The sequence below is a fragment of the Phaethon aethereus genome, assembly GCF_964289735.1.
Source record: "Phaethon aethereus genome assembly, chromosome: 2".
NCBI lineage: Eukaryota > Metazoa > Chordata > Aves > Phaethontiformes > Phaethontidae > Phaethon > Phaethon aethereus.
This window is the reverse complement of record NC_138582.1, coordinates 166,458,119-166,477,773: the sequence shown is the minus strand read 5'-3', so window position 1 is coordinate 166,477,773 and position 19,655 is coordinate 166,458,119. Positions and strand designations below refer to the sequence as shown.

The 19,655-nt window shown below is 44.7% G+C and overlaps 1 protein-coding gene across 1 annotated transcript in view; it reads right to left on the bottom strand.

Annotated features, from left to right (window-relative positions):
* The window catches only part of PLCD1 (phospholipase C delta 1), a gene marked incomplete at both ends in the record, with an annotated part of 44,647 nt that overhangs the window by 5,698 nt on the left and 19,294 nt on the right, over positions 1–19,655 (bottom strand). The window contains 8 exons of the mRNA XM_082014733.1: positions 731–847; positions 1,159–1,315; positions 3,132–3,299; positions 8,348–8,497; positions 9,930–10,074; positions 11,884–12,085; positions 13,217–13,445; positions 17,726–17,855. Coding sequence (XP_081870859.1) covers positions 731–847; positions 1,159–1,315; positions 3,132–3,299; positions 8,348–8,497; positions 9,930–10,074; positions 11,884–12,085; positions 13,217–13,445; positions 17,726–17,855 — 1,298 coding nt within the window. The remainder of the gene's footprint in view (positions 1–730; positions 848–1,158; positions 1,316–3,131; positions 3,300–8,347; positions 8,498–9,929; positions 10,075–11,883; positions 12,086–13,216; positions 13,446–17,725; positions 17,856–19,655) is intronic.

Genomic DNA, 19,655 nt, shown 5'->3' with positions numbered 1-19,655 from the left:
GGCAAGTTCCTATGCTGCCAGGCACATCCAGCCCATGCAGGTCCACATGGCTGGGGGCCAGGGAGCCCTGCATCTGCAGGTTCTCTTGCCTGGCTGGGCCACACAGACACAACTGGGACATCTCCAACATCCAGTATCACCAAGAGACCCAAGCATGTCATCTGCCCGCTTACCGGTGCACCAGGTGTCCTGGACGAGAGCTACAATATAATTCACTTATCAGGCTCTGGGACCCTTGTTTTCATCAAATCTCTGAGACATCAGGGGCCTTAATGCCCTGGGAGTAAGCATGATGTGCTGCTGTGATTGCAGGGAACAGCTCAGGCCACAGCTTGGCCCTTATGGTTATGGCCTTGCTGTAGGGCTCAAGAGAGCTGAGTTTGATTTACATCTCTACCAGAGATTTCAGCACACTTTTCAGTAAGTGACTGTAACTCCTGGTTCCCTCCTCCTTTGTTAAATGGCAATAACTCTGCTTCCAGTGAAATGGCAGGGATGTACACATTAATGTGCAGGAAAGGCTCTCCTAACGGTTTTGAGGTGGGCCAGAAAATGGTCTATGAGAAGTCATTGAGCATTGGCTGAAAAGCTGATCTCTCCCAGTGACCACTGAGCCTCTCTGCTGCAAATGGCTTGAGATCACACATCTACCTCAGTTGAAGCCCCTCCATAGTCAGGTCATGGGCGACCCAGGCAGTCTGACCCTCTCTGACCTCCCAGTTGCACCCACCGATCTGGCAGCCTACGTTCCACAAGTCGATGGGGTTGTAGTTGGAAGAATCTGTCCTCCAGCCTGCAGGGTAGATCCGGCTCAGGTGCCTGATGTTGTGATGAATAAAACTGGTTCCTACAAAATAAAACAAAATGGCCGTTTCAGTGATGGGGGCTACTTTTAGCTCTTCTTGATGCTGCTCTATATAATGCTCCCCTGCCTAGTGGGTGTGGCTGAATGTAAACTACCTGTATGAAATGCCCGTCTTGGTAACAGCCTCTATGATATTAAGTTATTCCCACTGTCTCTTAGTGACATGCATGGCCAAAGAGATCATAACCCATGTCTTTCAGGATGCCTTTTCCTCATGCTTAACCACCGCTAGCTGTCCCTTTACGGGGAACTGGGACAGATGATGGCCTTTTGCCAGGGCAGAACATACATACCAGACTCCTGGGCTAGTTTCAGAGCTTTGCTCTCTGTGAATGATGACATCTCATAGAAAGCCCGAGGATGGCTGGGGTCCTCAAAGCCATTGAAATGGACGCTCTTGCAGTAGACAACTGTGTCTGACAGCTCCTTGGCCAGCTTCAAGGTGTCACTCTAAAAGCAGGAGAGGAAGAGGTTTGTGGGGTGTTTCTGCAGTCATACTCAAAAGTATTTATCATATTTTGTCTAGGACCCCTGGGGCTTCTCTTCTCCACCATCTTCACATGAAAAGGATGCACACTATCAACACTCAGTGGCACCCCTATGCAGTGAGAATAGAAAAGGGGTAGGCTGCCCTTGCCACGTCCCTTGCCCTGCATGGAGACTGCTTATCCCTCCTCCCAGATCATCACTGTCCTCTCAGGCACATCCTGGCCTGTCCAATGATATCACTGACTTCCCAAATGTTACTACCAAGAATATTTCATTTCATCTGGACCATCCCTCCTTCTGCATTTATTTGCATGTTATTATGTGAATGAGTATTTCAGCTTGGCTATCACAACTCACAGGTGATTAGGGCTACAAACACAGGAACAACCCAATCAGCCTGTATTGGTGAGCTAAGAGAGGATTTCACACAACGGATGCTTTGCTGGGCCAGCACCGTTGTTGCATGATGTTCTTCAGATGGATTCTCTCTTCATTGGTGGGATACCCTTTCTGCTGCCTTCTGCATGATCACTTATTACACATTCAACATCAATGGCTGCCTCCAGTTGCTAAACTTTACAACTGAGTCTTAGCAATGAGTTTTCCATACTGTCCTGGTGCCAAGCATGCAAACCTGAAAATAAGGGGATGGGAAGCGTGTTTTGGCCTCCCCAGAGCTTGAGCATTTTTCTCTTGAACTAGGAAGTTCTCATACTGTAAGTGCCTCCTACTCCACAGCCACATTCATTGGTGCAAGGGTGAAGTGAGAGCCACCAGCTCTCATCAGAGGCATGGAAAGAAAATGACAAACTTCAAAATTATACACATTATTGACTGCAGTTCAGAGAAAGAAAGACCCTCAAAGAGTGAGCAAATCAGCAAGGGGAAGCATAGATCAGACCAGATCCAGAGGCAATGTCAATCAGCTTTGCCATCAAGTGGGACCAAATGTATTTATGTCACCTATGAACCTAGTCCGTAACAGATATGGCCTTCACAATGACCTGCAGTCTGGAAAAATGAGTGTCCTCCATAAGGGAGCAAAACACTGGTGTAAAGGCCAGCCTTTTCCTCCCAGAAATAGTCATCCCAATTGCTTTGGTAACCAACCACTCCTTCCCCAAAGATACATAGCTCTTCCCTCCCCACTTCCTCTGTCTCAGAAAAACATGGCCAGTGAAGGTGCAGGTATGTCCCAAAATGTGGCTTAGAAAAGCATCAGCCTCTGGTAACAAACAAATTCATGGTGGTCCCATGACAAACAGATGTCTGGAAATCAGAGAGAGATAGATTGAACATGTGCCCTTCCACCGCTTCCATAAATGCTACTTCCAGGCCTGTCCCAGCTGCAGGGTCCTCCAGCCTCATTTTAAGGAAAAAAGACAGCCTTCGTGCTTGGCTGGCTCTGCAAGATCTCTCTTTGTGCTTCGGACAGAGATCATTAAACTGAGCAAAGAACCAGGATCCTTAGCTTCAGCGATTTCAACAATTCACCCTTCCATATTCCCAGCTGAGTAGCTGAAAACACACTGAAAACTAACTTAGCTGGGAACATATTAAAAGAATATTTCAATTGCCTTTTTTTTTTTCTTTTTTGCATGGTACAAAGCCCATGTAGAAAGAGGTTTCCCAGCATAAGTCATGGGATAGGCTAACAAGACAGGATTTCCTGATGCAGGCCTTCAGAGCCCTCTGCAATAGGCAAAAGTCTAGTTTATAGCTTTTCTGCCTCTCCAGGTCTGCCCCTTTTCAGGACTCAGTTACTTCTTTTACTTACCTTCCCCTTCTGCTGTATCTCAGTCTTTACAGATTCATCTTCAATTTCAGCTGCTTCGTCTTCATCGGAGACATCCTCAGCCTCCAGGTTGTTGTTCCCATTTGTTCCGGTGAGATCCTCCTGCCTGCTCAGCTTCTTGCCTTTCACAAGGATCTTCCCTTTCAGTTGCTACACAAGGAAAAGTGGATGAAATAGCTGGTGATTAGAAAATATTCTGGTTTGCCCTGAAGGACCAAGGATATAACAGCTCCTCAGCTGCAACCAGCGCCAGGGTTGCATCAGTCACTGGTTATTATGAACAGATATGAATAAAAAATAAGTCTTTTTTTTCCACTGAGGTTTTGCCCTGCCTCTGGCCAGTCTCTGAAACCACAAGCCATGAGTCTGAAAACTCCAGATAGCCCACAGATTCCCCTCTGATACAGAGCTGTCCATCCCCTCAACTAGACAACTTGAACGCTTGTCCTATTAGAGGCAATAAAAATATACTATTTTTTTTCAAAACTGAATGTGGTGCAGCAAACAAAGCCAAGCCTCGAAGCTTAGAGGTCAGGGCTCATGGGACCTATTTGCAGCACTGTTTCTGCCCCTCAGTGTGGCCCTGTTATTTAATCTACCACAGTCTCTACAATGTATGGTTATAAACAGAAGCACAACTTGGGAAACGGTGAGATCCATGCAGGGACTGAAGCACTGCAGCCCTCTGCTCCACTAGACATTTTAATGGGGAGAGAGGTCCATTAATTTCTGGACAGGTGCGTCGTGCATAGCAGACATGGGATTTTAGTATATAAAGGATCTTGCAGGTGAAACCTTCAGGTGCTGACAGCCTAAGGAAGGGTTCTCAGACCCTTCCCAAAGATACCTCCTCTTCTGAAAAGAACCCATCCTGCGACTGCTACCATGGTACAACACTAATAATAACCAGCGTAACACAGTTGGCTGCTGAGTTAATCCAAGGAGCACATTTCTTGTGTTGAATCAACTCTCTCCAGCCTCTTTCAAAGTCCATGTAAAACCTTAGGTGAAGGAACACACCAACAGCGCATGGTTGCTCACAGACCACCATACCACCGAGGTACCTCTTGTGCAAGATCTGACTATGGGAGGAAGGCTGAAGCCTGGAGAGGGCTGACTCTGAACCCAAACAAGGCAGCAGCAATGTTGGCAGCAGGGAGCAGCACTGAGAAGGGTGACTGCCTGGGTGCAATCTCCAAGAGATCAGATTATGCTACAAAATCCGTTAATTCAGCCCACAAGCACACCTAGATCCTGCAGCTTCCAGTGAATTCAGTGGGAGATTTGCTGCCACATGGATGTGTTCAGTAATCCCGGCTTTGGAGGGTGCTAGTTATTCCAGAAAAACGCAATCTCAGAATTTGCCAACACAACACCATGTATATCCTTGTTTATCCTATCTGAAAGTTTCTTGCCCCTACTAGCAACCTGAAAGCCATGACAAGGTCTGATTTCCAGTTTTCATCAGTGAGATTGAAAGATTTGTAAAGTGATCCACCACATCAAACTTTCTGTGCCTTCAACACCTCCTTTAGAGTCAACAAAGAGAACTGAACACTCCCAGGGTGTGATACTTCTTGACTATTTAGACAAACACTTACAAGGACATGGGCCACACCTCCAGCTCCCCTGGTTGTATTAACTAGTTCTCAAAAGGAGCCCAAAGTGAAGTGCTCACGTTCATCGATATACAGGGTCTGAGCACTGCCACCTTATATCCCACTGTCATGATGAAGACATCCATCTCCCCAGACTTCTGAGGAGCTGTGAGGATTAACATGTTCACATTCATAAGGAGATGTGCAGACCAGATGCACTAATTGATATCACATCTCCATCTGTGTATGTCGTTCAGCCTAGTTGTAAATTGGAGTGTTTGTTGCAGGGTTTAACAATGAGAGGCATCAGAGGATTAAGAGAGTCTCCAGAAAAGGGGAAGAAACACATTATCAAAGGAAGTTTTGAGAGAATTGAGAGAAACAGCTCAAGAACTTCAGCCAAGAAGATGCACTGCAGACAAGGCTGACACAAGCTGGGCGAACCTTGGAGAAAGGCATGGATGTAGAGTTAGGCATAAGGCAGCCACATTCATGCTGAGTGTATGAAGCAAAAATAACCCTTCCCGGGCAGATGGCTCCCACGGTCCACTGCTGACTTAGCGACCTGTGACTGAACCTAGTCTAGACTTAGCTGAGATGAATCCGGAGGTGTTTACTGCCTTGCCGTGAGCACAGGTCCAAGCATGTCAGTCACCCTGCTGCTCAGATCAGTTGTGCTGAGCCCTGCGTTGCCACTGCCATACTGGAAATGGTTCCTGAGCTTCATAGCTCAAAGTGATGTCAAATGGGGGGACTGGACACAGCAGTGTATGTGACTGATGGGCCAGCTGGTGGGACACTGGAGGTGTGGGATGGGAGAGGCCCCTGCCACTGCACTGCCGCTCCCAGCTGGGGGGCTCATGGTCCTAAGGGTCACCTACCAAGACAGGTCTCTTAAACCCAAAGCCACTGTCGTAAACACAGGTGTCCAGTAACAAAGATCTGGAGGGGTTTCAGATATGCCTGATACACTGAATAGTTGCATGCACTGTTGGCAGCTGTTTTAGTCTCTTTCCAGGGCTGGGTTTTTGAATCATTTCTAGCTGGGATGAAGGGAGAAGGGGAAGGGGCCCTGGCAGATCCCTGTGCAGATCAGGGATGGGGCAGAAGGGCCTACAACAAGCAACCAGCAGCAGAGATTGCAGCCGCTCTTCCCTACAACACTGGAACTGCCTGGAGCTTTTTTGTGGCTCTTGGCCTTTCATCCTATAGACCTTTAATCTACTATGGGGACCTAAAGACAGCAGCTCGAGGGAGGTATTTAGATGCTCTCTGTAGTTCAACACTGCTCCTGAATGGAGCCTGATAAATCAGATGCCTGCCCTGGGCTGTGTTGTGAATCGTTAGCGTTAGCGTGAATCCAAACTGTGTTGATCTTCCTTTAATTACTGACACTGCCCTGCTAACACAATCCGCAGCAATTCTTCACCTGTTTTTATTTATAGTCTTTCAATCCTCTTCCCAGTTACAGGTCCCACCCTTTTTCTAATATGAAAAATAGTACGTTGTTCCAGGCTTCCTCATGTCAGCTTCACAAGGAAGTGGAAAACCGAAGAGGCTTCTGGTTTGGATTTTTTTTTTTCTTAATGTTTCACCTTCAATGTATTTTCCACCAAAAAAATTCAGCAGTTCAGCCCTTTGCACTCTCCTATTTCACACAGCAGGAAAGCGGAGAAAAAGTACAAGAGGGAAAAGGATAGGTTTTGCTACATTGGCAATTTTTCTCCCTTTGAGCTAAATGGATCAGCCCCTCCAATGGAGCATACCAGCCCAAATCCATTCACTAAGGTAGATATGGGCCCTTTAGTTCCAGCTGTGGCCACGTGTCCATCTGGGCAATCAGAGCAGGAGGTTAGATGAGCACAGGAATGGGAAAAACATCTTTGGGAAGCTGGGGTCATTCCCTTACACACACATCACACATTACTTTCCCTGGCATTGTTCCTTTCTTCATATCGTTCCCCTGGTCACACAGCAGTGTTTTGAAAAGCCATCAGCAGCTTTCCTGATCCTGCACCAAGTATAGGTAGCAAGCCAGGTGACACTGAAGACTTTGATTTTTCTAACTCAGTAACAGCCTGCAGAGTCCTGTCTCCATGCTGGGTGTATCCCCACCCTGGGAAAGTGACTTCTTCAATGGAAGCACCTTGTCTGCCCCAGTGCAAAGGTCCTGCTGAAGCAGCAGCATTAAAAATTATGATTCATCCTAATTTATTGCACTGGTGCCTAGGGACCAACCCAGATCGGCTTCGCTCTGTGCTAGGCATTGTATCAAGTGAGGCACAACACTCCCAAACAAAAGGGAAAAGTCAGAAAGGGGAAAGAAGAAAAGGGAGAGGGAGAACAAATATAGAAGATATTTTGGGTGGATCATTTTCCTCTCCTTTCTCCCCTGCTGACTGCCAGCTTTATCCCACCCACAAACTCCTTCCAGCTTTGGCTAGGCATGCTCATCCAACTTTGGGCAAATTATTTCTTTAGCAAAGAAATGCAATTTAAAGGGAACTGCAGCTATCCACACAAAAGTGTGTTTCTGCAAAGTGCTTAGAGAAAACAAAGAAAGAAAAAACAAACCAAAAGGGGGAAACAGATGAATGTTTCATTTTGGCTTCTGTTTTGGAAACTTTTTTTTTTCATATTAAGATTCCATTTCCAATTTTTTCTAATTGTCAACTAATGATTATGTAGTGTCAGTCCACTGTTGAGGGCTATATATCTCCTTCCCCCTGCAAGGTCCAAGCTCAGCTCCCAGCTCCACAGCTGCCCCGATTCACGGGAATCAAAGGGGCATCTCCATACAGCCTCAGGCCTCCCCTTGTCATCCATGGACATCTCCATCCCCCCACCAGGCCATTCTCAGTGGGAGGACACTTTGTGCTTGATACAGTTTTAGGCTACCTGTCCTGGTTTTCCCCTTGAGTTTTGAGGAGTAAGCAATCACAGATATTCTTCCAGCCCTCATTGCTTCCTAATCAGCAGTCTGGATCTCCACAGTAGAACACCCAAGGCATTAAACCAGGAGGGGAGCATATGCTACAACCCTCAGCACACAGCAGAACATCTCACCCACCATGAAATCAGGCAGTGTCCAGTCTTGCTGGATTAAAAACACAGAGACACCTTGTAGTCACTCCTTGTGGTGCTAATCTTCCCTGCGTGTGCAGCAACCTAAGAGTGCTTCAGAGGATTAGCCTGAAGAAGGTCATATTCATCTTTCGGGTGCGGGTAGCAGACACAAGACAGACAAGATTCAGCTCCTCTGGGACAAGCCAGAAAAGCAACATCCTCATGGGATGAAGGACATTCCCTGGCCTTGGTAAACAGACCAGGAATGTCCTCAGTCCTGCAGGGATGTCTCCTCTAGGACTTTAAAGAACAAACAAGGAGCAACAGGGCATTGTGTGCTTCATGTACAACGGCTACTCCTAGATAATCCTATTTCTTATTCCACCAGTGCCCACAGACGGTATCTGTTGCTCAGCAAGTGCAATTCCCACCAGCCCTCAGGCATATTGTCCACTACTTGGCACCCAACAAGAAGACAGAAGAAGTCTTGTCCCACCCTCAGAAGGCAGAAAGTGCTAGAGTGGCCTTGCTCACCTCTGGGGAGGGAAACTGGGATTTGTTTCCATCAACTGGGGCAACCAAGAGCATGTCCTGCAGGATTGTCGTCATGTGCTGAGCCATGACCTTCTGCTGGTCGACACTGCAGTGGTTCTCCAGGGAGATGATGACAGGGTAAGGCGAGGTCTAGAACAAGACAGCAACATACATCATCAGTGACCTCTGCAATTTCACTAGTCTATAGCAACTGATATAAACTGCAGTGCTGTTTTCTCTGGAAATGAGTGTGTCAACAGTAGGGTCTAGTATTCTGCTAAAATGAGCACTTGTTAAAAATGGACAAATTTAACTGTGCAGTAGCTACTCAGATCTCTGCTGATGCCTTCCGGAGATGATGACTCAATGGACAGGGCACCAGGCTGGCTCAGGATGCCTCCCGCAGACTTGCTGGGGCACTTTGATGAGACTCCCTGTGCCTCCACTCTCCATTTGCACTGTGGGTCAATAGCGCCTTCCTACCTCAGAGGAATTACTGGGAAGAGAGGCTTTGAAATCACTGGGTCTGCTCAAATGCTTAGGTGGCATGAATCCTTCCTCCATTCGTGCATAGGCCTGATCTGGTTCCCTGTGTGTCCCCCTAGTCATTTTGTGTGCTGAAGGCATTGTGATTGTCACTGCTTTATAGCCCCAAAGGAAACTTGATACCAGCTCTCAAGTGCACTTAAGGAAAATAGCAGAAAGCCCAGGGAGTCTGGACAGAACCAAGGTTTTTTAAAGGCTACTGGCCCAGCACTGCCATACAAGACGCCAGACCTGCACATTCCTTTTAAAGCAGAGTAAAAGCAGTCCTTCACATCAGTTCCTCCAAAACACATACACATGGGTTCCTCTAAACTAGGATCAGACCCTAAGACATCAAAGCCACACAAATCATAGAATACTTTGGGTTGGAAGGGACCTTTAAAGGCCATCTAGTCCAACCCCCCTGCAGTGAGCAGGGACATCTTCAACTAGATCAGGTTGCTCAGAGCCTCGTCCAACCTGACCTGGAATGTTTCCAGGGATGGGGCATCTACGACCTCTCTGGGCAACCTCTTCCAGTGTTTCACCACCTTCATTGTGAAACAGTTCTTCCTTCTATCTAGTCTAAATCTACCCTCTTTTAGTTTAAAACCATTACCCCTTCTCCTATTGCAACAGGCCCTGCTGAAAAGTCTGTCCCCATCTTTCTTATAACCCCCCTTTAAGTACTAGAAGGCTGCAATAAGGTCTTCCCAGAGCCGTCTCTTCTCCAGGCTGAATAACCCTGTTTGAGTTTCCCACCATGCATGCTCAAGATATCGGGCATTATTTTCATTGCAGTGGGGTCCAGGATGCAGCTGTGCTGGTATAGATTCAAACTCATCTCAGACAGTGCCCTGCCTGTCCAGCAACTTCCAGGAATGGATCTCTGCAGAAAGCAGAACATGGGTGCCCAGACAGAAGGGCACATCTTGTACCCACGACAAATGGTAAGGTGAAGTCTTCATTGTTTATGCTTTCTGCTCGGAGGGCAGAGACCTGCTATCCATCTTGGATTGTGCAATATGAGAAATCTTAGAGGGTCCCTTGTCCTTACTTTGAAAGCATAGTTCTTGATGGCCTTAATGACATCACTGAAGAGGATCTTGGAGGTGAGAGTGTAGCCATGATAAATGACGGGCTCCGAGTTGGGGCCATCCCAGCAATCCAGTTCCACACAGCGGCAGCCTTTGGTGAGGGCTCTGGAAACAAAGAAGGGACCTGGTTGGGTTCTAAACCTTCTGCTCCATCTCAAAATGAGGGTGCATCAGGCACAGGTATTGCCTGGCAAGGCTGATGGGAAGTTTAGGGAGCAAGGGAGAAAAGAGGAGCTTGGAAAAACAGGAAAGCAGATGGAGAAAGGATGGGATCATGAGAGTTCAGGGTCAGCAGAGAGAGCTCAAGGTTGAGCAAGGAAAGCACAGTGGGATCTGAGAAAGGAGGTAGTGAAAGTCCAAGGTAAGAATTATCCATAGAAGAAGACATAGTGAGTGCCAGATAAGAAAAGACACTCATGACTGTGCCCCAAGTCTTTTCCTAAAGATGGTAAAGAGAAGAGAAAATCAAGAGTGGCTGCACTGGAAGAAAGATAGTAAGACAGTCAGCCTTAGAAGCCAAGTCATGAAGCCTGGATTATGTGACTTCTTCAGCTAGACCTGATAAGACGTGAGAGATGAATCCTCAGAGCTGTCAGGGAAGGACCTGTGGGAACTCCACCACAGCTGGGGAGGCTGCTGAGGGCCAGTTTCCCAAACTGAGTCTACAGACTGAATTTCCACTTGAAATTCCTGCCTCTACATATCCATACTTTCATTTTAATTTACTTTCAAATGTAGGTTCCCTCTGTACAGACTTCTCTGTCTAGGAGGTGATCTTGTCTCTTTTACAGTAATTCCCTATATGTTTCAGATAACACAACTCCTTTAACTCTTTGCAAGAAGAATAATGGGATTTTTTTTTTCAACCAAAACATAATTCTGTAATTTTAAGATACTGTAAGAGCAATTCAAACAGCTACTGAAAAGCAACTTATGCCAGATTTCACTCTCTACTCTTTTGAGCTTGTGACTCTAGACAGCCATTGTTCCCCAAGAATCAGATAAGTAATAAACAAAGACAGAATTGCAGTCACTGGCTTGCTTATAAGGAAACACTGTCTCACTTGATAAAAGTACAGGTCATAGCAGAAGTAATGTAAGGTGGTTGTGCAAGTTAGCGGCCATGAAACATCAGACAGCAGTCATTGTTAAAGGCAGAAATAGGCAACACCTAATGTTCTGTCCAGGGACACCATGGGAGCATCTGAGCTGCTAAAGAGGGACCAGGCATAAGCTTCCTGATCACCCACACTGCTCCATTAGCTCACATCCCACCTCCTTTTTTGGACCGCTCCAACTAGGTGTCTCCAAAATAAACCCCAGCATGGTTCTAGGGATAGTCCATGCCTAGATAGTCCATAAGATAGTACCAGGGGGTACTCCCAAAAGGCAGTACCGATTGTAAACATCATGACAGTATGCATCATTTTGGCTGCTTCCAGTCCTTACACAGTCCTACAGCTCTGTCCCAGAAATCTTTGCACCTTGTAAGCTCCTTGCACTCTCTCATGCCATATTCTGGGAAATGCAACATACCCCCTCAGCATCATGCTTTGAAAACACCATGCTAGAGGGCTGCAATCCAACCTCCACATGATTGCAGATATTTTAAACCACTCCCAAATGTACTAATTATACATCTTACAGTCAGGTGGACACCACATGGGGCCCAGTGGAGACCCACGTCGAAGTTCTATGAAAAGGGGAGCCTTGCCCAATCTGTTTGAGAAACAGCTCACCCTGATGCGAACATGGGCCAGCGCACATTACCTGGTCTTGGGCTGGGAGATTGCTTCTTGGTCCTCTTGCATCTAGCAGTATAGGTGCACCCTATGTCTTCTATAAGAAAGAGGTCAACCTCTCACACATACATAAACACACACACACAAAAATACACACACACATATACATTACCTGATATAGGCTTCTGTGCTGCTTGGACCTGTGAGCTGGTCTTCCATAAGATAAGTATTATGTGAGGATGACACCAAGTAGTGACTGAGAGGTTGAGTCATGTCCTGGTAAACTTTACGGTGGGAGGAGTTGAATATATTCCCATCATCGGACAGTAGGTACATCAAGAAACCATCTTTGGTCATGGCGTTACCCCTTTTGGCTGCCAGATAAATAGACAGAAACCCCATACTGAAAATCTGACACCACCATTCTGTGCCATCATCTTCACCATGATGCCTGCTGCTCTCCAGAGGATCTCAAAGGCAGAATGTGCTCCCTAGGCATTCAGCTAATAGTAAAGATATTAATGCTGTTCAGATGATGATGACAGCTTCATCTGCCTGAAAATGCTTTTAATACCCCTTCACAAGAATGGCTTCTTATGACACTTGCTTTCCTTGATAACACCTTAAAAATGTCAAAGACAGCACTTACCTCACCTGTCTCCAGAGATACAGAGTATAAAAATCTCCATTTGAGCACTTCAAGTTTCCTTCATGCCAACACAGGGAAGTTGTCAGATGTCTAAACATAGCCAGATAAATCCTGTCTAGATTATCCAATGAATACATGACTTGCAAAGAGTAAATGCTAAAATTATCTAACTTTGGGGAGAAATTAAGATCTTCCCATCTTGAGGGACTGAGCTAGATCCCAGTCTAATCCCTAAGTCTGACATCTGCAAAGCATTGTTCCTCTCCTGAAGGTACACCAGGATAGTGCAAAAACAGCCTATGATCCTGTGTTCGTTTCTTGAACATGTCCTCCAAGGTGCTCCAGAATGGCAATTTACTTAATTTCTGAGCAGAAAGACAGTTCTGTGATTGCTCTCCTAAACAGCTGTCACCTTCTTGGCCCTCTACTCAGAGATCTCATCACCCGATGGCTTTTCAGGTGCCCACATTCAAAAACAACTGCCCTGATTCCTGCTTCTGGAGAACAGAAATATTGCTACATTCTTAACCTTGCAAAGCCACATGAGGTCTTGACATTTGAATAAGCCATCAGAGCCTTTCCCTCAGGAATTTCAGCACCCTCTAGCCAACTCTTTATCAGCTCCTCTCCAGTTGCTCAGTGTACCCAAGCCAAAATTGAAGAATATTATTTGCCAGGCTCTCCTGTGCCCTCCTCTCCTAGAGCTGCTAATGTTCCCCTAGAAGACTGGTGGTTTGGAACGAGCCGCAAGGAGAAAATAACACACATGGCTGCAGAAGAAAGCAGCAGTAAAGCAATTCATAGTTCATCAAGAAAGCAAAATTTTTAGCCAAACCAGCCAGGGTTTCCAACCTACCTCTTTCATTGGGCTCGTATCTCTGAATTAAGGCAGGGGCAGCAACAACAGCATCTTCTTCTTGCTGCGTCTCATAGAGGAACCTCACCAGGTTCTGGCAAGACATGAACCCTTCTGCATCCGAGTACTTTTGGAAGATCTTGTCTATTTCCTTCCTCTCTGTCAGTATCTTGTAAAACTCCTCTATCTCATCATCCTCCAGAGCCTCTGTTTTGGACTTGTCACAGTGCTGTAAACGTAGAGGGGAGAAGGAGTGAAAACCTTCTTTCCTTCTGGCATATGCCAGCCGTAATCTGCACCAGGGCTACACAACGCAGAACACAAAATAATTGGAAATGGTTACTGGCCAGTGAATGAGAAGCACTTGGTCAATGACAATGGTTCTCATTGACAAGGCCAACAGTGATATAACAGTTACAATTATTATTATTTACTTATATTATCAGTGTGCTGAAAAGCATCGGGCATGGCCTTGAGCCCCACTGCACTGTGTACTGTGCAAACCATAAGTTAAAAAGACAGCTCCTCGACAATCTAAGTACAAATCAAGGCTGAAGAGAAATGTACCTCTTGATCTCAAGAGGTGGAGGAATATAGGGAAACAATTAACTCAGTGCATCTTAAACTACTGATAGAGACTGTGGCCCTAAAATTCAGTAAGTAAAGTGAAAAGGGCCTGCGATTTGATCTTAGTGGGTTTGAGCTCAGGCCTCAAGAGACTGTCAAGGCTCATAGCAGGACTGGTTGCAAAGATGGCATCAAAACTGGCTTAAAAAAAAATCCTGCTAAATATATGCATGTTTAGGTGTGAAAAATTCCCTCTTTCCATGGAACTTTCCCATCCTCATTCAAAAACCACCAAGTAACAAAATCCCCACAAAATTTGAAATCAGGTATCAACTTCTCAAGGAGCTGCAAATTCAAATTCTTTGCGCCTCCATGCTCCTCTGTGGTTTGAACTTCTCCACTAAATAACAGCTCTAACAGAGAATCACAGTCAAGAACTTGGGTGACCATGAAAGATTAGGAGTTTAAGGTATACATGTTAGTGTCCCCGTGAAGGACAACAGCTTTTTCAACAACAAATATTTCCAGTTTATTTAAAATATTTCCAGATTCAATTTTTCACCAGAAATTATAATTTTTCTGTGGCAAATACTGATATGAATTTTATTGTTTGTTCCTAGCAGAATTCTTCACGGAAAGGTGAACAACTATTTTTCAGTCACCTCTGCATTAAATATGGGCTGAGCAAAACAGGCTGCAATGCAAAGCAAGAGCCTATCTCAGAGGAATCACTTATGGGCAGGGAGCATTACACCGCTTCCAAGTGTTTTTCCCTGCAAATTTCAACAATCAAGCCACTTCTAGTTAATGTCTTCTTATTATGATGATTCCCTCTCCCTCAATATCTAAAGCAAGCAAACAGATGCTTAACAATGGTGTCCTCATCTCATACAGCCCATTCACATCTTACATTTCAAGTAAGTCTGAAAAATCTAATATTTGGCATGGATGCCAAAACCTCTGCAGGACATGGCTTGCCTTTGGCCTAAGATCTTCTCTTCTTCAGGCCTGAACCTGGAACAGAAAGTGTGCTCCAGGCCACTCAGAGGAGGCTGTGGTGCATTTCACTTCACCCTTGCTATGGACAAGTTGCCATCAGTTACAACAACTTAGCTGACAGATAGTAACTTGTCAAACCAGAGGAATTAAATTGCTTTCCATCTTTGATCTTTTATGATAGATAGAGTTATTGTCTTGGGTTTTATGACCAAAACGCATGTCTCAGTTGAAACAGTCATCATACCAATCTCAGCCTAACCCTGCTAATGATCTCAGTGATGGCCAAGGTGGCTTTGGCAGTGCCCCAAGCAAGATGATAATGAGGGACCTTCACCCTCTGCAAATTCTCCACTGGAGTTCTTCACTATCTGTTTGTGATGCACATATAAAACAAAAAAATTATCATGATGCACAGCATTCCACAAACTGAACCGACAGCAAAAAGTTCAACTTGTCCTGACTGTGGAATCTGCTGCATAGAAGCTATATTCATTCAGGGAGGGGACAATCTGTGAAATGCTCAGTACTACAGACACCTTCAAATTAGGTCTGAGCAGTCTAGGAACTGTCTTTTCCTTGCTGCCTTCCATGTCTATCATCCTGTGCTGTGGCTTTAGCAGATCTCACAAGCTAAGCTAAGCATGACAGTTAGCAATTGAAAAAGGAATATAAAGAGGGAAACCAACTGGTGGAGACTGAAGGGTTGCCATGAATGACAGACGTCCTTTTCTTTAAGACACAACAGGGACAATGACATGATATTACTTCTAGAGAACTGGCGTTATAAGTGATGTGCCTTGGGAAGTTTGTTCATTAGTGGCCTTTGAAGGCTGTGATAAAAATAGGACAATAGCATTGGTATCATAGTCATATTCCGGGACAGATCAGATGCACAATGTAAAAGTGAGCTCCTTCTGCTTGGGCTACAAGAGCTCCAAATTAGAAAGAGACTCTCAACTTAAAATACTGTGTTTTACCTCACTGTATGGATCATTAATTTTGGCCTGCCAGAAAAAGTCAGAATCTTTCTGATGCACCAGAATGATTATTCAGGTTGAAATTAAGTGAGCAATTAAAGGAGCTTTGCATAGTTTCTGTGCATTGCATTGCATATGTCTTACTCAAGGGTGTCTAAAACCTAGATGTGGACACAGTGTTATGTGATGAAAAGCAACAATAATGTGAGAACAAGCCCTGTAGCTCTCTCTTGAATCCTTGATCACCCTTCCTTCCTGTGACTAAATGAAGAAAAACTCACTAAGACAGAAAAGATCACCCTTTTAATATGATGTAACATATCTCAGTCCATCTAAGTTTAGGTAGTATGTAAACTGAAAATGTAATTGCTTTAGGAGCAAGACAGACTCTTATGGAGGCAATTCAGCCCACAAGTGATCTGAATTAACCTCCAAAGAGCCTCTCTTTCCAGTGGCTATACAGGAAACTTATAACAATTACATGTCTAATGAGGGTACTTCAACTAGATCCCTGTATTTAGATGGGTTGAATCAAGGTTTTGTAATTACTTGGAGTCCTTAAGCAAAAAGAGAATTGAACTTCATCAAGTGTCCACTCCTAGAGCTCCCTTGAAACTATTGCAATAGCAAAAGAGATTCATTGAATGAAGAGGAGACTGTGCCTCTCAAAAACAGGGTGTCTTTTTAGATGTTTGAAGATGTAGGGAGTGATTCATCTGACATACCTGAGATGTATGCTTTAGGATGAGGTGAGTCACACCCCAGTCTCCATTATTGGCTTGACCTACTCAGACTGTAAAGGAAGTGTAAGTGTTGGTGACTACTTCCAATGTAGATGTCTACACTGGAGACATCTAACTCAATCAGAGGAATCCCAGCCTTACTGCAATTCTTCCAGGGTCTTCCTGAGCAGGGAATAAAGCATGGGCTATACCAGCCAGAGTGGGCAGTATATCCGTAAGATTTTGCAAGCTGAAATTCTTTAAGATCTGCTAATGACCTTCCCCCAATTATTGCAGAGTTACCAGAGAGAGAGACCTCCATAAAGCAAAGATTAGGAAACTTGTACCTCCTTTGGGGGAAGGTCCTAGTGAGATCTTGCCAACCCTCCTTGCTATCTGCTTACAGGAAGGAGCAGGAGAACTACTGCCCAGTGTCCAAAACCACCCACATGTTTACCACTAATCAGAAAAAGCATTTCTGAAACTGCCCACCCATGAATTCAAATCCTGCTTCAAACAGGATGGAAGTTTGGAAATTATCCAGATGTTTTATCTCATCTCAGCAGTAAGGCTTATTTAGAGAGAAACCAAAAGCTTAACAACTGAGAAATTTTCATCCCTTTCTTATCTTCTGATAGGCTAAGGCAGCAAGCTGAATCTTGAGAATTTGGAAGTGTATGTCCCTGAGCAGATGAAACACGCCTTCGGCTATTAAATCAACCAGACTGGTCCTGGCTTGGGTGCAGTGTTGCATATCTATCATTAATCTGTTTGGGTTTTTTTTCTAATTTGGATTTTCTTTTTGTTTACACCTGTCATTTTGGACTCTCCTGCTCTGAGAAGGTGAGGATCTGGGTTCATAATTGTAACCAAACCAATTTCAGCACGACTTAGGCATTGACATGTGGTGTGGTATGCAGAACTCCTGAAACACCTGGGACTCAAAGTGCACTTGCACTTTGCTTCTCACTTTTTCTCGCATTATCCATGTTTGCATCCCATCTTCTCTGAATCCTGGCAAAACTGGATTTCAATGGTAAAGACAGACCTTAACAGACCTTAATCAAAAGCATTGTGCTGTCCTAACTTAGTTGTTAGAGGGAATCTGCTGAGCACCAAAACCAAGAGTCCTTCCTTGGTATGCTAGGAGTTCACTTTAGCTTAGGTCTCCAATCAAAGCTGAAAACTGTGCGAGACCTTGACCTCAGCCAACAGCAAGTACTTTATCTGCTTGCTCTCATTACCTGGAAAATCTTCTTGGCATGATAGTCATCGACTTCAATGTTCACTTCTTTCAGGAAGTTCTTGAGCTCTTTCAAGCTCATCTTGTTGTCTTTGTTTTTATCAGCTTTCCGCAGGCAGGTATGAATCCAGCTGCAGGATGATGTAAGGAAATCTTTCCAGGTCAATGCCTAGCCTAAATACCATCCTTCTGCTACCCATGGTGGGGGGGAAACCTCTTTTAAAGACTCTGAACCATGTCTCCAGATGCTGTAAATCAGCATGCCACCACTGAACAGCTTACATCATCTCACCTTCTGCTCTGAGAGAGCAAAATGGTGCTTTGGCAGAAGCAAAATGCTCTGCAATACACGCAGTCATGACCCAGGAGAAGCTTTTCACCAACTGGCCAAGGCTGGATCAGCTCTCTTTACCCTGTAGGAGTTTCTGGCCACAGACACATCTCAAAAAAGTCTGATTTCTCTTTTATGACAGAAAGTGCATTAGGCTCCAGACTGTTAAAAGGAGATGAGATAGAGGAGGGATGACAAGAGCTCCCAGGTAGGGTAACCTGATTGTTAAAGATTTGGTCAATATTCAGTATACCAAGCTGAACATTGAACAGGGATTCTCCAAAAGAAGCATTAACGTTAATTTTTCAACGCACCTTCACCTTCTGTATTTATTTAGGGTTTTCTACCTACCTGTCTTAAGAACCTTGTTGTGAGCAGAATCAAACCAAATTTTATGGGTCTCAGCTTCCCCTTGTGTAATGCACAGGATCTATTGCTGTTATCATGCTGTGATCATAGTTCATAAGAGCTTGGTTTATAATAACTTTAGTATATCTATGGATCTGGAGTAATTACTATAAAAAACAAGCTTTTTAATGTGATGCCAGTTAATTTGAACTGGGTCTCCTATGTTCTTGCACTCTCTTAGGAAAGTAATGTTAGACAGCTGAGATACCTTGCAGTTTTAAACAACAACAGAAATACTTTTCGTACTAGGGAACCATCTGTCTCTAATATGCTTTACTGACAAATAAAGACCCAGAAAAATCGCCTATTTTTTGATAGAAAGATGATAGAAGTAATAATTTGATCTCCACAAATGTAACCTTCCACGTCTTGCATAGGAAGCATTGCTTCAAACTCCTTCCAAAAATATCTTTTTAAAATGCCTAATCTGGATGTTAAGTGGAGTAAACCTCAGGATTATCAAATACCAGTTGAGGCATATTATGCCGTAACATTTTAACTGGGCCTTTCAGAACAACCCCAAAAAAGGGCATTAACTGACAGCGTTAGGGGTTGTAGACATAACCCTGAAACAGAATATTCACCACACCTACCACTGCATTCAAATATTTCCAAACTATGGAGATATGTGTAAACTGTTTGTAAGTATTGTTTGTCTCATGGAAAGTTGAACTTTCTGCCTTTAAAAATCTTGGCAGGTGCTAAGCAATGACCTCACACCGCATCCGTCTTAGCCTGGTAATATTAATATTCCCTTTCTTTAGACATAGAAACCAAAATAAAGAGAGGCTACATTTCCCCAGCTCCCAAGGACACTCCAGGGCCCTGAACCAGGGTCTGACTTAGACTGATTCTTCCCAGAAAACCAAATTTGAGTCATGAAGCTCCCATGCACGGAGGATGCTCTGCTGGGAGGACCACACCATCCACCCCAGGGTGGAGAACACCCCCTCCACCAGCTGTTCTGCAAAGAGCATCTGCTCAGCATGTCAACATGGTGCCAACGGCAGTGCCCCTGCACCTCGGCTCCCCTTCACAGCCTGCCCTAAAAATAACAGGCAGGAGTAATGTGCAACTCTAGTGAGCCAAGAGGAAATCCAGTCTGTCACAGCCAAAGATGCACAGCAGGGTTGGATAACACTAACTGTGTGTAGAAAGTACTCTTTTTGCTCTAACCACTGCAAAAAAACAC